Raw genomic sequence first — 14,044 nt, forward strand, 5'->3', positions numbered from 1 at the left:
AATGGGCTTGGCTCTGCTCTCTATTTATACTGTAATGTATTGTAAATCAACGTCAAAGAAGCTTTTCAGTATCCTTTAAAACCACTTCCCTTTTGACATCATATAAATATAAGGCTATTATACCAAGGAAGAAACTAATTCAAGTGACAGTATTTCATAAACAAACTTTACAGTTTTACAGGGTTTAGTGCTTTCAGGAAATGTTTCCATAAAACCCCTTATAAGCATTTAGGGTGAAGTCTGTTGTAGAGCTTAACGTTCTTTTAACGAGGATGCAGTCTCTTTTATGAAATGTATACAAAAAAATAAGGAAAATATTTGTACTGTATATTGACAAGTTTTTAACGGAAAACAGCTGCCTGAACACAAACCTCATATTAATCCCTATAATTAAAAAATAGATGGGAAAAACAGTCTTATTTAATGGCATGAAGTGATTCTTCTTGGTTAAAAAGTATTTCTGCCTCTGGGACCCTTGGCTCAAACGATTCTCGTATCATAGGCGATTTAATTAACAAGTTGAGCTGTCATTCATCTGCGTAGTCAGGGTGTGGGAACCGAGCTCAGCTTTTTAAAATGATTTAAGTGTTACAACCCTGTTCCTGTCCCTAATTACCAAATTACTGAATCTACGAAATAGTTTGATGGTAAATTTGAAACCGAACAAAGTCAGACCCCAATCTTAACCGTTCATCTTGCCTTGGCAGAACTATTGTATGATTAGCGTTTTTAATACAGAAGAATAGCAGTTTGCTCTTGTATGTGGAAATGTTATTTCTGCGAAAGGGGTAAGATATATAATTATTTTCCAAATGTTTTCTTATGCCGCTGTCATCTAAAGCAGTTGCCTCAGCAATTTTCAGATTGTGTTTCAGTTTCCAATAACCGCACGGACCTCAGGATCACTTCTATCCTTGAGTCTTACTGCAGAGGGCCAGATCTCGTATGGGCCCTAATGGAGCTCCGAGCAGGCAGAAATGTCAGCATGCTATAGTCCAGATAGACTTCTCACTGGGGAGGTTTCTCTGTATATCTTGGTTTACAATAGGACCTCTTGGGATTTGATGATGTCATGGTTGACTGGCAACTAAGGAGGTCATTAATACTCTCAGTGACCTGTGTCTCCACTCCACAACATATAGATCCATGGCTGATAGTGAGTAAGTACATAATTGACTGAAAGTGAAATTAAGATCTGTTGATAAGAGCACATTTCATGTAAGTTGGCAGTTATATAAAGCTGATGCCATAGCATTTAATTTTTCTAGAGGTCTACAGCCTAAAGATTGAAGATGGCTGTAAATGAGCATTGCCTGTTTTTAACTTCTAAGCAGTAGGATAATTAGGCCCCTATAACAGGATAAAAACATGCTTTTTTATTGGACAGTCCCCACTGGAGTTGCTTTGCCTTGTGGAGTTTTACAAAAGGTGTCAAAGATAATTATCCCAGAGTCTCAAAGGTATCTGGTTTTCTCTTTATACATTTGAACTGGATCAATGAACAGCTGTTGCACCTCAATAAGATTGCGTTTCGATCATGCGTTTATACTGTTATAAGTGAGAGAGTGAAACGCTGTCGTCAGACTACAACAGCACTGTCGCTCATGTTCGTATTAGCCCAGGTTAAACACCACCTAAGTTAGGCCTTTTAGTTGCAGCTTGTTGGAGCTTCATTCCAGAGCTGTGAGTCACTTTTCTTTAGTTCTCTTTCGGCACGGAGTTCTGTTTGTTATGATCGGAGGAGTACTCATGGTTAATCCCTAAAATATGTACACCTTAATGGGAATCTGTGCAGAGTGACGAGAATACTCTATCCTCGGGATATTGTTGTGACAGCTCTGCAGTCTAATTTAGCTCTAGTTTTATGTCAAAACGGACCCACATATTGATTTGTTTTCTAACGTTGATCAAAGAATTCTGTCCTGCTTAAATTATAGTCTCTATTCTATGGCATCAAATTCAGGTTTGATCTTTTTTCACTCTCTCTCTCAAATCATTTATTTGTATAGTTTAGGTGATCTGTTTCAATGATTTTAAACACCTGTTGATGCGGTGTGCCATTTTACTCTTTAGTAAACCTACAATGACTGTGTGCTTACATAGCAGGCTTATGTTGGTTTTGTATGTAACATGAAGATAAACATGTTTCCTAAGTCCGCCAGAAACATTCATTCTTTCGTACAGTCATAAAATGTAAGATACACCCTTAACCCTGGCATTTACAAGAAATCTGTTATCATGTGCTTTTTTTAATAGAACATAAATTGGGAACATAAATGGCTGTTAAGTTTACAAATCAATTTATATCAAGAAATTAGGTTGCTTGGAATCGTAAGTATACAATTTTCACGCAAAATAATATATACGTTTTAAATCAGTCAGAAGCATGACAACCTGAGTCATGTAAAATTATAGGCAGGTGTACCAAGTGCTGTTTGTGTTGTAAGAGTCATACATTGACCCCTTGTTAAACCTCTACTTAATTTGTTTTTAAAAAACAGACGGATGAAATGGTTTTTTACCTGTTGACTCACCCTGTTGTCTGTGGCCTCTTTTTCACTTGGATTCGTTTCAGACACGCAGCCTTGTTCCTGCAGTTTTAAAAACCTAAACCAGAGCTTTCCAGTTGTAGACCAGTCCACATCAGCTGCTTTTCCTTCCAGCTGAGCTCAGTTATATAATTAAAGCCTTGATTGAAGTAAGAACTGGCTTAATTAGACCTTTTTGGAAAATAGTTTCCTGCTCCGTAGCAGTCGAAGCTTCATTAAGAATCTCCTACTTCATTTAAAATGTGCACATTTTGTATTTTAAGGTTATATTGGACCAAATTAGTAATTCAGTTCAGAGTTTCACATGACCTGAGTTTAGTACATGATCATTTTTTGAACAGAGATGTATTGTTTTTTTAAGAGCCTTACCATTATAGATCCCCCATCACTACCAACAGCCTGGATACTAGATATCATTGTGCTTCTACAGAAGAGCTATTGTAACGCAGGGCTATTTCAGCCTATCCAGCTTTTATAGGGATGTCCCATTGTGCTACTTTGAGTGTAATGAGTCTCTGGAGCAGGAGAGCCGGTGGGATGGGACAGTAGGTACCCAGCTTGATGCCGCGCTTTATTTAAACATTTTAAATAAAAATAAAAACTCTGTTCAGTGTATTTCATATACCCTGAGGGGAAACCCAAATTAACAACAGCGTAGCACCATTTGGTAGTGGATAATTGAGTATAGAAAGAAACAAACGAATCCTTGTGCGAGGAGACGAACTGTTGGGATGATTCCAAAGCTAAAGTTACAATATTAAAAAGTCATACATCTGAGCGCATGATATATCCAACCGTTTCATATCTTAACACACCGGTATGCATTCCATGGGAACAGCTTGCAGGCTTGAACAGTAAGGCATCTCGCTTGCATTTTCATTTGGGATGATCATACAGAATTTTGCATGATAACCGCAAGTTTAAATGTTATTATTCCCCTCTGCAATCACAAAAAAAAAAAAAAAAAAAAAATGTGCAGCTGTGTTCTGGCTTTTTAAAGCTATCTTGTGGATCTATAAATCCAGGGGATAGATGTGAAACAGTTAGTGATAAATGTGGTGTTAGTTTTGATGTATGGCTCCCTGACGGGGAGGGATTCTTCAGAGGAGCTGAAATCTGAAGTTATTTTTGTTCTCCCACTATTGAGACCACGTTTGTTTATTCCACTTTAATAACACCTATCATCAGTTGTTGTCGGTGCCAATTAATTAACCATCTCGCTTTCCTTGAATTACTTTTGAATTCTGCAGGTTTGTTTCCATAAGCATGAATCATAGACCTGTGAAGATACCTGAAACCTTTGCCCATTGACTGTTTCTTTCACTTCTGCCTGTTCAGTTCCATAAATGACAATGATTGCTGCTCAAGAAGTCGGTTTCTTGGCCCATTTTGGATGGCCTCGTTATGAATGTAGTGTGGATTCTGGACATATTCTCTTAATTTGTTTAGATGACAGCCATATCTAACTCTGCTGAATTTCCAAATGTCACTTATATAAAAACAGCCAACCCTCCCACCCCCCATAAAACACAGAAAAAGAAAGCAAGAGATCCCGCGGATCGTAATTAATTCATCAAGTGGTTTTGATTAATTTACATTTTTCTGTGTTGCACTCAAAAGTTGCATGTTAGCAGGAAGCCTGTGGGTGTCTAGAACGAATACCAGCACACGAGAAAGCACAATCTTGCATAAACACCTTTGAAAAATGAATTCGCTACCAAGCGTCAAGGTAGTGTTTGGGGCTGGAGTGGGTATATAGGCTAACTCACCTCTCTGGTATGAAGTTTCTCTCCATTAGGGCTCAATTATTAATCTTAATAACTAAAGGCTGAAGTCAGAGGGACTTTCCCGTAATCTGCCAGAAACGTTGCTTAACTAGAAGGTTTTTATTAATTATAGAGTTAAGAGCACATTTAAGCAGCTGTTTTCGTCAACACAGACTGCAACACACAGCACTTCAGAAACTCAGAGCATCTGTGTTTATGTAAATGGTTTGGATTAGAAGCATCTGGTAATAAAGTTCACATAAACTGATGTATAAGTCATAATGATTATCCCCCTCCACCTCTAATTTTGAGCTGGAGATTGAATACATTCGGAATTATTATATCATGTAATTTTATTCCTCTTCATTACTGTGGACTGGAAACATTCTGGTTCTCTTGGATGTTTGTTGATTTGGGCTCCAAAGGATGATGGGAAGAAAATTGAAAAGAAAATTTAAATCTTTTGAGGTCCCACGATTTCTACTGGTTTAAAAGGTTGCACCGTCCAGTTATTTAACTAAGGAAGTCTAAAAGTAACTTATGTTCTGAACTTTGGCTTTTTGTCAATTATGTTCATAATTGTTAATTAAAACTAAACCTATACTAGTACTACTATTACTACTACTATTGGAAAAAACTAGATTATGAATATGATTACAAACAATGTATAAATTAACCTTTTGAATGGCAGTGTGTGTATTTTATTATCAATAGGAGAGATACTGATATTTTGGAAAGTCTGGAATTGCAAGAAGGGTGTGCATTTGGCCTATTGCCCCAAGATAAGAATTGTAGATGATCTCTGAGAGCGCAGAAGTGTCTGATAAGATAGGGATCATCTGCTGTTTGTCGATTATATTTATTTTCTTTCTGCTTTGTGGAAAGAACTCCACATCAGTTCGGCTCACAGCCAGGAACGAACTATGTAAGGGATACTCCTGCTCGTCTGTGGCCCGATGGATACGGTGCATCTGGATACAGGATCCTGTTATTGTTTTTACAAAGACAACCATGGGTCCTTGACCAAACCTGGCCATACTGCGGTTCAGTGGAAATAGATTGTATTGGTACGCTCTGCTATTTTTGCTCATGGGAAGGGGAAAAAAAGTGTTTCAAGTGGGGAAGTCCTTATAATTAAGGATTAACTACTTTCTGTTATAGAATTATAAATTATACCGAAACCACTTTGATAACTTTTTTTGGTTTTTAATATATTGCTCTAGAACAACTGCAGCCCCTTCCTTTTCCAAACAGCAGCTGGAATGTGGGGGTGGGTGTAGTTATGAACTGCTAATCATTGACTTTATTTCCTCACACCATAACTTTGCACCAGGGTGGCTAGAGCCTTTCACATTGACCTGGACATGCTGGCTGAACGCCCATCATCTTCGCCCAAACTCACTCAACAGAAATACAGTTTGGCTTTAAACCCAGGCATTCTGTTGGAAACCATGTACTAAATATATTCAAAAGGCAGCGGCACAGAGCAGCTGAATAATGTTGGATGAAATATTGGAGACTTGTGCAGTTGGAACTCCTCCAGTTACTAACACTGAAAAATAGTGCCCAGGGGGGACAAGAAAAAAAAAAAAGGGCAAAGTGGAGCTCTGCTCTATTCCCTCAACACTTTGAGTGGAACATAAGGTTTCCATTAATAATCCTCTCGCAGTTTAAACATTAAAAACACTTAGCTAATGCTGATCTACATACTGGAAAACCCTGCAAAGAAGTATGAAAGAATGTCGCCGTGATCAGTTTGTTAGGAGCCGTTGAGCTGCTCTTGCTTGCAGTGGGTCTTGATGCGAGACTGGCAGGCGCACAATCTATGGCCTGAAAATAGTGACGACTTTCTCAGCTTTTCCCACAGGGATTGGACGAAGACGAGATACGACCGAAACCACGTCGTAAACAAAGCATTCGTTTGTGTCCTCCAGTCGTTATTTCCGTAACCTTTAAATCTGTCAAGGAAGTATAGGATAATTGGTAGCCTAAGCTGCATGAAAGCATAAATGCTGTCATATTGTGGTGTGAAGAGGCTTGGTTAAAGTACATTTAAAAATATGTTCTACCCCACTGTGACACATTAGTTCCCACACAGTGGAGTGAATGTGACCCCAAAAATGTCACCTGAAAATAGAAAGTTCCTAAAACAGCATCTCTCACTGGGAAGCCCCTGAACGCTTCCGTTTGGGTGTCTGATTTCAGTCTTTTAAATTGCTTGCCGGGGTGCGAGTTGACACAGCTGACCAAGAGACGGGGAAAAAAAAAAAATCTAAATGTGTCCTGACTCTCTGGCTGACTGTCATGCGGGAGCCCACAGGCATGACGAGTAGTCGGTCTTGTACCATCACATACCTCTTAAAAGAACCTCATAAAACTGAAAAAGCACTTGACGCTAACTTCACAGAATGGTGTGGTTGATACTGAGGGTTGAGGGACCTGACTCGAGCCCTCCCTTCGCTTCTTGAATGAAGAGAAGGATCCTCTTCACCTCTCAATGCACTAGTCCCACCCATGTGTAGACCCCCCCCCCCCCCCCCAAACCACACACATAAACGCACACACTGGAAACATGATGTAGCTCTTGTGGCCTTCTTAATCGCTGGCATGAACTCGAGGAAATATAGGTCAGATACCAGATGTGCTCCCTGCTAAACAAACAAACCACAAAGTTAAAAACTTGGCAGGGTCAAAGAGAAGGGATATCCAGAAAGTTTATAAAAAACATGTAAACGCAATAAAACAAGCTGTGCAAAAATGAACCAGCAATCATTAAACTAATTAGCATTGGGAGAAGGGCGCGCAGTACTGTATCTTTTCAGATTAAGAAAATAAACACTCCTTATATGTGTATAATTAATTATTTTCATAATGCAGATTGATCAATCGTATACATGTCAACAGATGTTATTGATCAATTCGGCTTAATTCAATAAAGTTAATGTTTTCCTTTTTTGTTTTGTATCTGTAATATGTTGCTGCTCTTGCACCACGTATAGCCTCGAGGCTCGGTACAGAGCTCTCGCATACAGGTTGTTAGATGAGTTACAGACAGATGTGCACTTTTCTTTTTCGCGTTACATATTTCCCCCCCCCTTTTCAAAAACGTTTTTAGATATAAATTACGAAGTGCATTCCAGAGAGTGACTCACCCTCGAAATAAATCAACACTTGGTGTAAACAGGGACAGGCCTCAACAGCCACGATAGTCAGAGATGTCAGCGGGGGCCGATCTGATCAAATAATCCCGCAAAACATCATCTTCTCGTGTGTGTCTTTCATTACACATTAGATTTAGCCAATTACATGTAAAATAATTTCATTCTTTATGTTTTTGACCAACATGGAGACTTATTTAGCTGTAGTTCTTGTAGTTGCTTGCTTTTTAAAATGCTTTATTTATATACATAAAGGTGCAGTGTTTTATATTTTGCTAAATAAATCCAATTTATTTGTTTACTTCAAATATGATTCCCATGTCATTCCATTTAGGATTTCTATAGCTTCTTCATCCCGTAAATTTAGATTAATGAAGATCAAGATCCTTGTGGCTGCGGTGAAAACTTGCTGGCCAATATCAGATTCGTTTTATTTTATGTTTGAATAAGGAGATGATTGTTTCAGATTTGTTGCTGGTGGATTTTGACCATTTGAGGCCAATTGAATGCTCACTTGCATAGATAGATTAATTTATTGCCATTCAGTCAATAAAAAGACTGAGGATATTTGTTCTGGTGCAGCACAAAAACAACCATATATATAAGCAGAGACCATTCAAGACTGATCACATCCATAGAAATAAAGACATACAACTACCTAACTTCAATACACCTACGATACAATATAATACATTGCCGAAGTGTAGATTAAAGTGATATGGCTTTATTCCCTAGCGAGATAAGACATCACCCGGACAAAGCACACAACCAGATTCCCTTTGCAACACCTTGCTGAGCAGCTGTGCCATCGAGAGACATCGTCCGGCATCACCAGGCAACATTGTTTACTCGGGACTAGACAGCCAGCAGTTTGCATGTGAACACACAACGTGAGCCGCCCGAGGGCACTCCTGCACACTGTGGAGAATGTTGTGCAGTCTAAGTACATTATACACCATGTTAATTATTGCGTCCTTTACTTTTCCCTGTGTAAAATCCATTAAGACTAATCCTTCTCCCTAATCCTCAAGAAGAATCCTTCTGTCAGCTCCTAAAAAGTCCATCGGTTATGGTTTTACAGCCGGTGCTAGGTTTGTGGTGTGTGGCCGCTAGGTGGCAGCAGCACTAAGTCGTGGAATGGATTCAGTCAGACGTTTTCCAAGTATGGCACATGCAAGTCGAAGAACAAGGATATAAAAGTTAAAGTTGAGCTATTTTAAAGTGATGCCAGCCTCACAGATTGTTTTTCACGACTCCATTTATAATATCTCTGTGTCTGGTAAAAGAGCAAATCGATACCTCTATGGTTGTCTAGACTGTCTCTTGTGCTGTGCTTTTGCTTTGCTGTTTACCTTGCTGTTCATGTGCCATCTTGCCTATACCCAATCCCTTCTCCTCAGTATTGTGCACTGTGTGTGTGTGTGTGTGTGTAATATTCTGGTGCTGTAGATCAGAGTTAGTGAGAACTCCATTTAATTGCTGCTATTAGACGGCAATATGCCCTGTAAACATGGATTCTGCTCAGAGCTGCTCTCGACATATCTGTCTGAGCTGACACAACCCCCTGCACCACCTGCCTTGCCTCGGAGATACTGTACTGGATACCAGCCTGCCCTCTTGTGAGTCTTAATTTAGAGAGAACTAGATTGAAGTCATTGATGCTTATTGGACAGGAGTAGACATCTGACGTGCATAAAAACAGCTGAGTAAGAGAGAGAGAGAGAGCGAGAGAGACAGATAAAGCCTGGCTTGGCTCTATTCTGCTTACAGGTAAGTATAAATGTGTGGGTGAACTTTTCCAGGTAATATACATAGTCATCACTAAGAAATGTGTTTCCTTTGCAAATTCCAACGCGTGTGTGTTTAGTGCAATGATGTGTTAAATGACTGACAGTGAAGCTCAGTTTTATTGGACTGAGCATGGGTTGCTTATTATAGAAGACCTGGACCTGCTGGGTTGTATTGTCATCTGCTCAGCGCTCTTCTTTAATAACGGAATCGTGTTCCCGTTTCACACAGCTCAGGTGCGGACACAACCCAGTTATTGTCCCTAGTTCTTACTTCTCGACAGAAAATCGTTGGGGGTGGCGGGGAGCTCGTGCTCCATTAGCACGACCTGCGTGAGAAGAAGTACTCGGACTCGGCTGTGTATTTGTAGCCGTCTGTCTCAAATCCTGGCTGCATGTTTGGACAGATATTGAGAAGCTTCTGCACGGCTGGGCTGCTGCGCAGGGGACTGGCGGAGCTGTTCGGCTTTCGCAGGATTTCCATGTGACACGTCTGTAAATCGGAGAATAACGTATCTCCCAGAATTACCCATGTCATTCGGGTGGGAAAATGCATGGGAGCTGGGTGCTACTGGTTTCATGTGTTCCCAGTAGCTCTTAAAATAGGAAGCCAGTCCAGAATGGGAATTCTATTTTCATGCCTTTGCTCTAATGACGAACTCTGATTAATCCATTCGAGGGGCAGCAGCTATATTTAATTTAATCCGCAAGTTAAGTCTTTATATTGCCAATGTTTGTTTAATTTCACGAAACCCATTATTCTCAGTTCCAATTCTTTGTTGAATATATGCAGTTTTCTTCAACCATCCAGCGTATGCCAAGTTATTTATTAATTTTGAATATCTAATTTATTATAAAGAGAGGACATATTTGTGTTTTAAAACCAGTGCAGACCTGTATGTTAAGAGACAAGATTAGTAGGATTTGAAACTTGTAGACCTGGGAAATAGACCTATCTGCTTACACATACCAATGAGATATGAAAATGTGTCAATGATATTTAAGAGGTTAATTAATTACTCTTTCCCATAATTCCCTAGAATCCCCTTCCATACATGGACTTGCATAGTGCAGCGTGTTTGTCACATGCAGGGAAGAGTCCTGTACAGAAATGTAACTCGATTCTGCCTGCATTGGAGAGTTCGACATCAAATTACACAATCTTGCTCATGCTGAAAATAATGTATTGGGCAATAGCCCAAGTGTGTATAGGGCATAGAGGCCATTGTCCACAGATAGAATATAATTGTGGGTAAAGGATCATAACTGGAAGACTTAAGAAGTAAAACAATTGCTTAAGTGAGTGACCAAAAGTTGAATTTTAACCTCAACAATCCAAATTGTTTTTCCTCTTCAGACAGAAGAAACGTGATCTAAATCTTTCCTGATTTACGTGTGGCGTTTATATCTTGACACTTGGTATCGTCTGACATTCTTCAAGGAAAGTACATTATTTTTGACAAGTTAATGAAATATATATATTTATTTAGTTTAACTTGCTTGCGGGTTTGTCTTACTGTCTCTGTAACATATTTGAAGTTCTTGTCATATTTCAAGTGCGGTTAAGAAACATCAGAAACAAATTTATTTTTAAGGATATTGGCTGGTATGCCATTTTGAAATCCATTTCAGAATATTCAGTGTGAACAAATGAAGTTATTGCCGAGCTAACAGGAATAAACTGGCCTGGGTCTGTAGACTCTGTGTCTGACTGGGCATGTTAAATACTGATGAAAGCCTCTGTGACTTATAAAATATACCTGTAGTATGTTTGCCTATTTACATACACATGTGAATGTTTAATAGGTAAAATTGTTTTTCAATAGTTCCTTAAATTATTTTTATTTGAAATACAAACTCCCTTCCTGTTTTAATAATTGTTTTCCAAATTTAGTATGTCTTTTGTCTGGTGTTAATGAAAACAGCAGAAAACATGTCGTTGTATTCCTTTACTTTGCCTTGGTTGCCATTAAAACGATAGGAGGGTGACCTGTTTTCTGATCAGTTAAACCACAGACATGAAGATCGGTATACTGATCGGTAAATAATATGGCATTATTTTCCTAGTTGAGAAGGCCTTCCCTTGGGCTGGGTAGTAGGGGCTGGTGGGGCTGGGGGAAGACTTTGGAAGGGAGGGGGATGCAAAGAAAAGATTTCCTCTTTGACACAAGCACCGAGCGTTGTCCGCGCTTCCTGCAGAGACCGTCCCTCCTCTTGTTAACTCTCACGGCCCGCTGCTTCCTGCCGCACAGATACAGTGGAGGGGTCGCCAATTGGTGTTGGAATTCAGTACATGCACAAGATCATGGATGAAAGTTCAAGCCTGGCCTCCACTGCCTGCTTCGCTGCGCTCAGTCCCCCGTTCTTCACCCAGTGGAGCAGTAAATAGGGCACGGGGCCGTGGTTTTGGACTTGAGAAGACAAGTCTGTCACTACTCTGTTCCCACTGCTCTGTAACAGTGCCTGAAGGTTGAGGCGAAGTAAACGTCAAGTATTTTAGCTTCAAACTGAGTTGGACTCCATCAGTTTTGACTTCTAGGATGATGAGATTAGTCAGATTGAAACGCACATCGTAATTAAATACAGGGAATGCTTTGTAGGCACTGATTGTTATATACGACTTGCTTTAATAAAAATGGTTTTACTTCATTATGAGTCAGAGGTATTGATTCAGTGTTTTGGTTTTGCTTGTGGTTTGAAGAAGAGTTTCTCCCCCCAGCAGCAGTAGGCATGTGAGAGGAGTGAGTGTGTGGGGTTAATGTGGACTGTGTGAGCGTCCTGTTGCCTGGCCCTCTCTTCCTCCCTGCACTAACAGCCCTACACGGATTTGCCGTTTCCTGCTGTGGCTTTCCCTTTCTCCGGGGGGTGGGGGGGGGTGTTTTTTCAACTGCATAGTGCAAAGAAGCACTTTAATGTGTTGCCGCTGTTGCAAAAGACGCACAATAGTTCTCCTGTAGGCATCGGGAGCAACAAGCGTCACCGAGGGTCTCCTCAGCACGGGGTCTCTGTCTCGGATTAATGGGTGAGTGGCTGTGTGTTGCTGAGAGCCTGGAAATCACACTGCAGTACTTAGCACTTCAACTGTTGACCGAGATCCCTTTCACGGTGTGTGAACCAGTTGGCAAGTGTTGTATTACGTTGTTTGTATGTTTTATGTATTTGGCTCAAAAGTGATTCACTATCAGTATTTTATTTTATTGAAATATTGTGCTGACTTATCCTCAGCTATTAATAATAATATTATTATTATTATTATTATTATTATTATTATTATTATTAATAATAATATTGGTGTCCTACGTAAAGTCAGTAGAAGGGTTCTGACATAATTTGTTAACCAGGTCCTTCGTAAGCTCCTGCAGTAAATATTTACTCCACATGATAAACAGTGCAGTAAGGGTACTCGGTTAGAAGTAACCAGTTAATTTTGTTTTGCTTAAAGACAACTCAACCACAATGTAACAAACCATTGATTTAAAGTTCAGAAGGGGACGATAAAGGCAGCCAGTGAATAAACTGTTTGCGTTCGTTGCTAATTCAGCAAACTAATGTGGATTTTGCTGGGCAGTCAGTTCCCACATCATTATTCTGCTTTCATATGATCTACTTGGGGAAATTCACCCCCTTGTGCTCTGTCAAAGCGTCTGTCTGCCCGGGGAGACCTGAAGATGAATCGTTTATCCTGCTTGTGTGACAGGGGCCTCCAGATCTGAGGAATGGTATGCGGAGAGGGATTAGCAAGGCTCAGATTGGACGTCAGTGGCTTCTGTCAGGAACATCAGACTTTTCACCTGGGCTCTCTTCCTGTTTAAGGTTTCCCAGTCCCTACCTGCCAAGGCTCATACCACCTAATCCCCTTCAGAAGAACATAATATCTGTGACCTCTGTGCGATTGCAGCTTCGTTGTTTAGGAGTGAGGCAAAGCATTCAGATCTGACACCTCCCGCCTCTTCACACTTTGCCATGTTCTCGGCAGCATTCCGCTTCATTAAGTCGCTGGTAACAGATGTTCCTATTTGACAGCTTCCTTGTCGCTGGGTTTGAAGATCTACCCCCTCCGGCCGCCTCCACCCCACTGACTCCTCCGAGACACACACATTCACTCGGAGGCAATGTAAATAGATGCAAAGAAACGGAGAGATCGGTCTCCCAGAGGCCACTGCTCTCTCCTCGAATGTTTCTAGGGCTTGTTGCGGTTGCCTTTTAAGCTTCTTTAATTGAATTAACCCCTTCTGGGCTGCCAAGTTTGCTGCTCCTCTGAGAGGCGAGAGTCGTGCACCACTTTCCATATGTGACTCTGGACCCGTCGGAAACCTGATACTTCCTGCTTCTTATGTAAAGTTTCCTTGGCAACCGTACAAGTAAGCCAATCGCAGCTGTTGTGACATGTGCTTTTAATTAACAATACAATAATGGTCCGGTTCAATGGCATTTCACAGGCCCCTGTGGCAATACATACTCGGACCTTTGTGTGTCATCATGTAAATGTTTCTTAACGAAGAGAAGAGCAGGGTTAAGCAGCTTATTGGGGTGCCAGGTGTCCCAGGCATAATTGGAAATTAAAAGCAAAATGCATATGGTCTGAGAGAGAGAGCGATTTGTCATAATCTGTAGCAAATATTTACTAATCTTCCAACACACTATTGCATGTTGGGATATCAAGTTCTGTTAAAAACACAATTCATTTTATGTGAATGAGCACTGTAAAAAGTGTTGATTGCAGAGATCCTCTTGTTTCACATCTTTTGTGTGACTTTCCAGACCTGTGAACTTCACTACCCATT

At 40.3% G+C, this 14,044-nt stretch overlaps 1 protein-coding gene across 2 annotated transcripts in view; it reads left to right on the forward strand.

Annotated features, from left to right (window-relative positions):
* The window catches only part of septin12 (septin 12), an 80,970-nt gene that overhangs the window by 24,592 nt on the left and 42,334 nt on the right, over positions 1-14,044 (forward strand). Inside the window, exon 1 of one of the 2 annotated variants that reach the window (XM_066690246.1) lies at positions 12,194-12,282. The exons of the other annotated variant lie outside the window; for it this stretch is intronic. Within the exon in view, the coding sequence (XP_066546343.1) occupies positions 12,279-12,282 (4 nt within the window). The 5' untranslated portion in view covers positions 12,194-12,278. Of the gene's footprint in view, positions 1-12,193; positions 12,283-14,044 lie in introns of those variants that run through there. 2 annotated transcript variants of the gene reach the window in all.

The sequence above is a fragment of the Amia ocellicauda genome, chromosome 17 (assembly GCF_036373705.1).
Source record: "Amia ocellicauda isolate fAmiCal2 chromosome 17, fAmiCal2.hap1, whole genome shotgun sequence".
Classification (NCBI taxonomy): domain Eukaryota; kingdom Metazoa; phylum Chordata; class Actinopteri; order Amiiformes; family Amiidae; genus Amia; species Amia ocellicauda.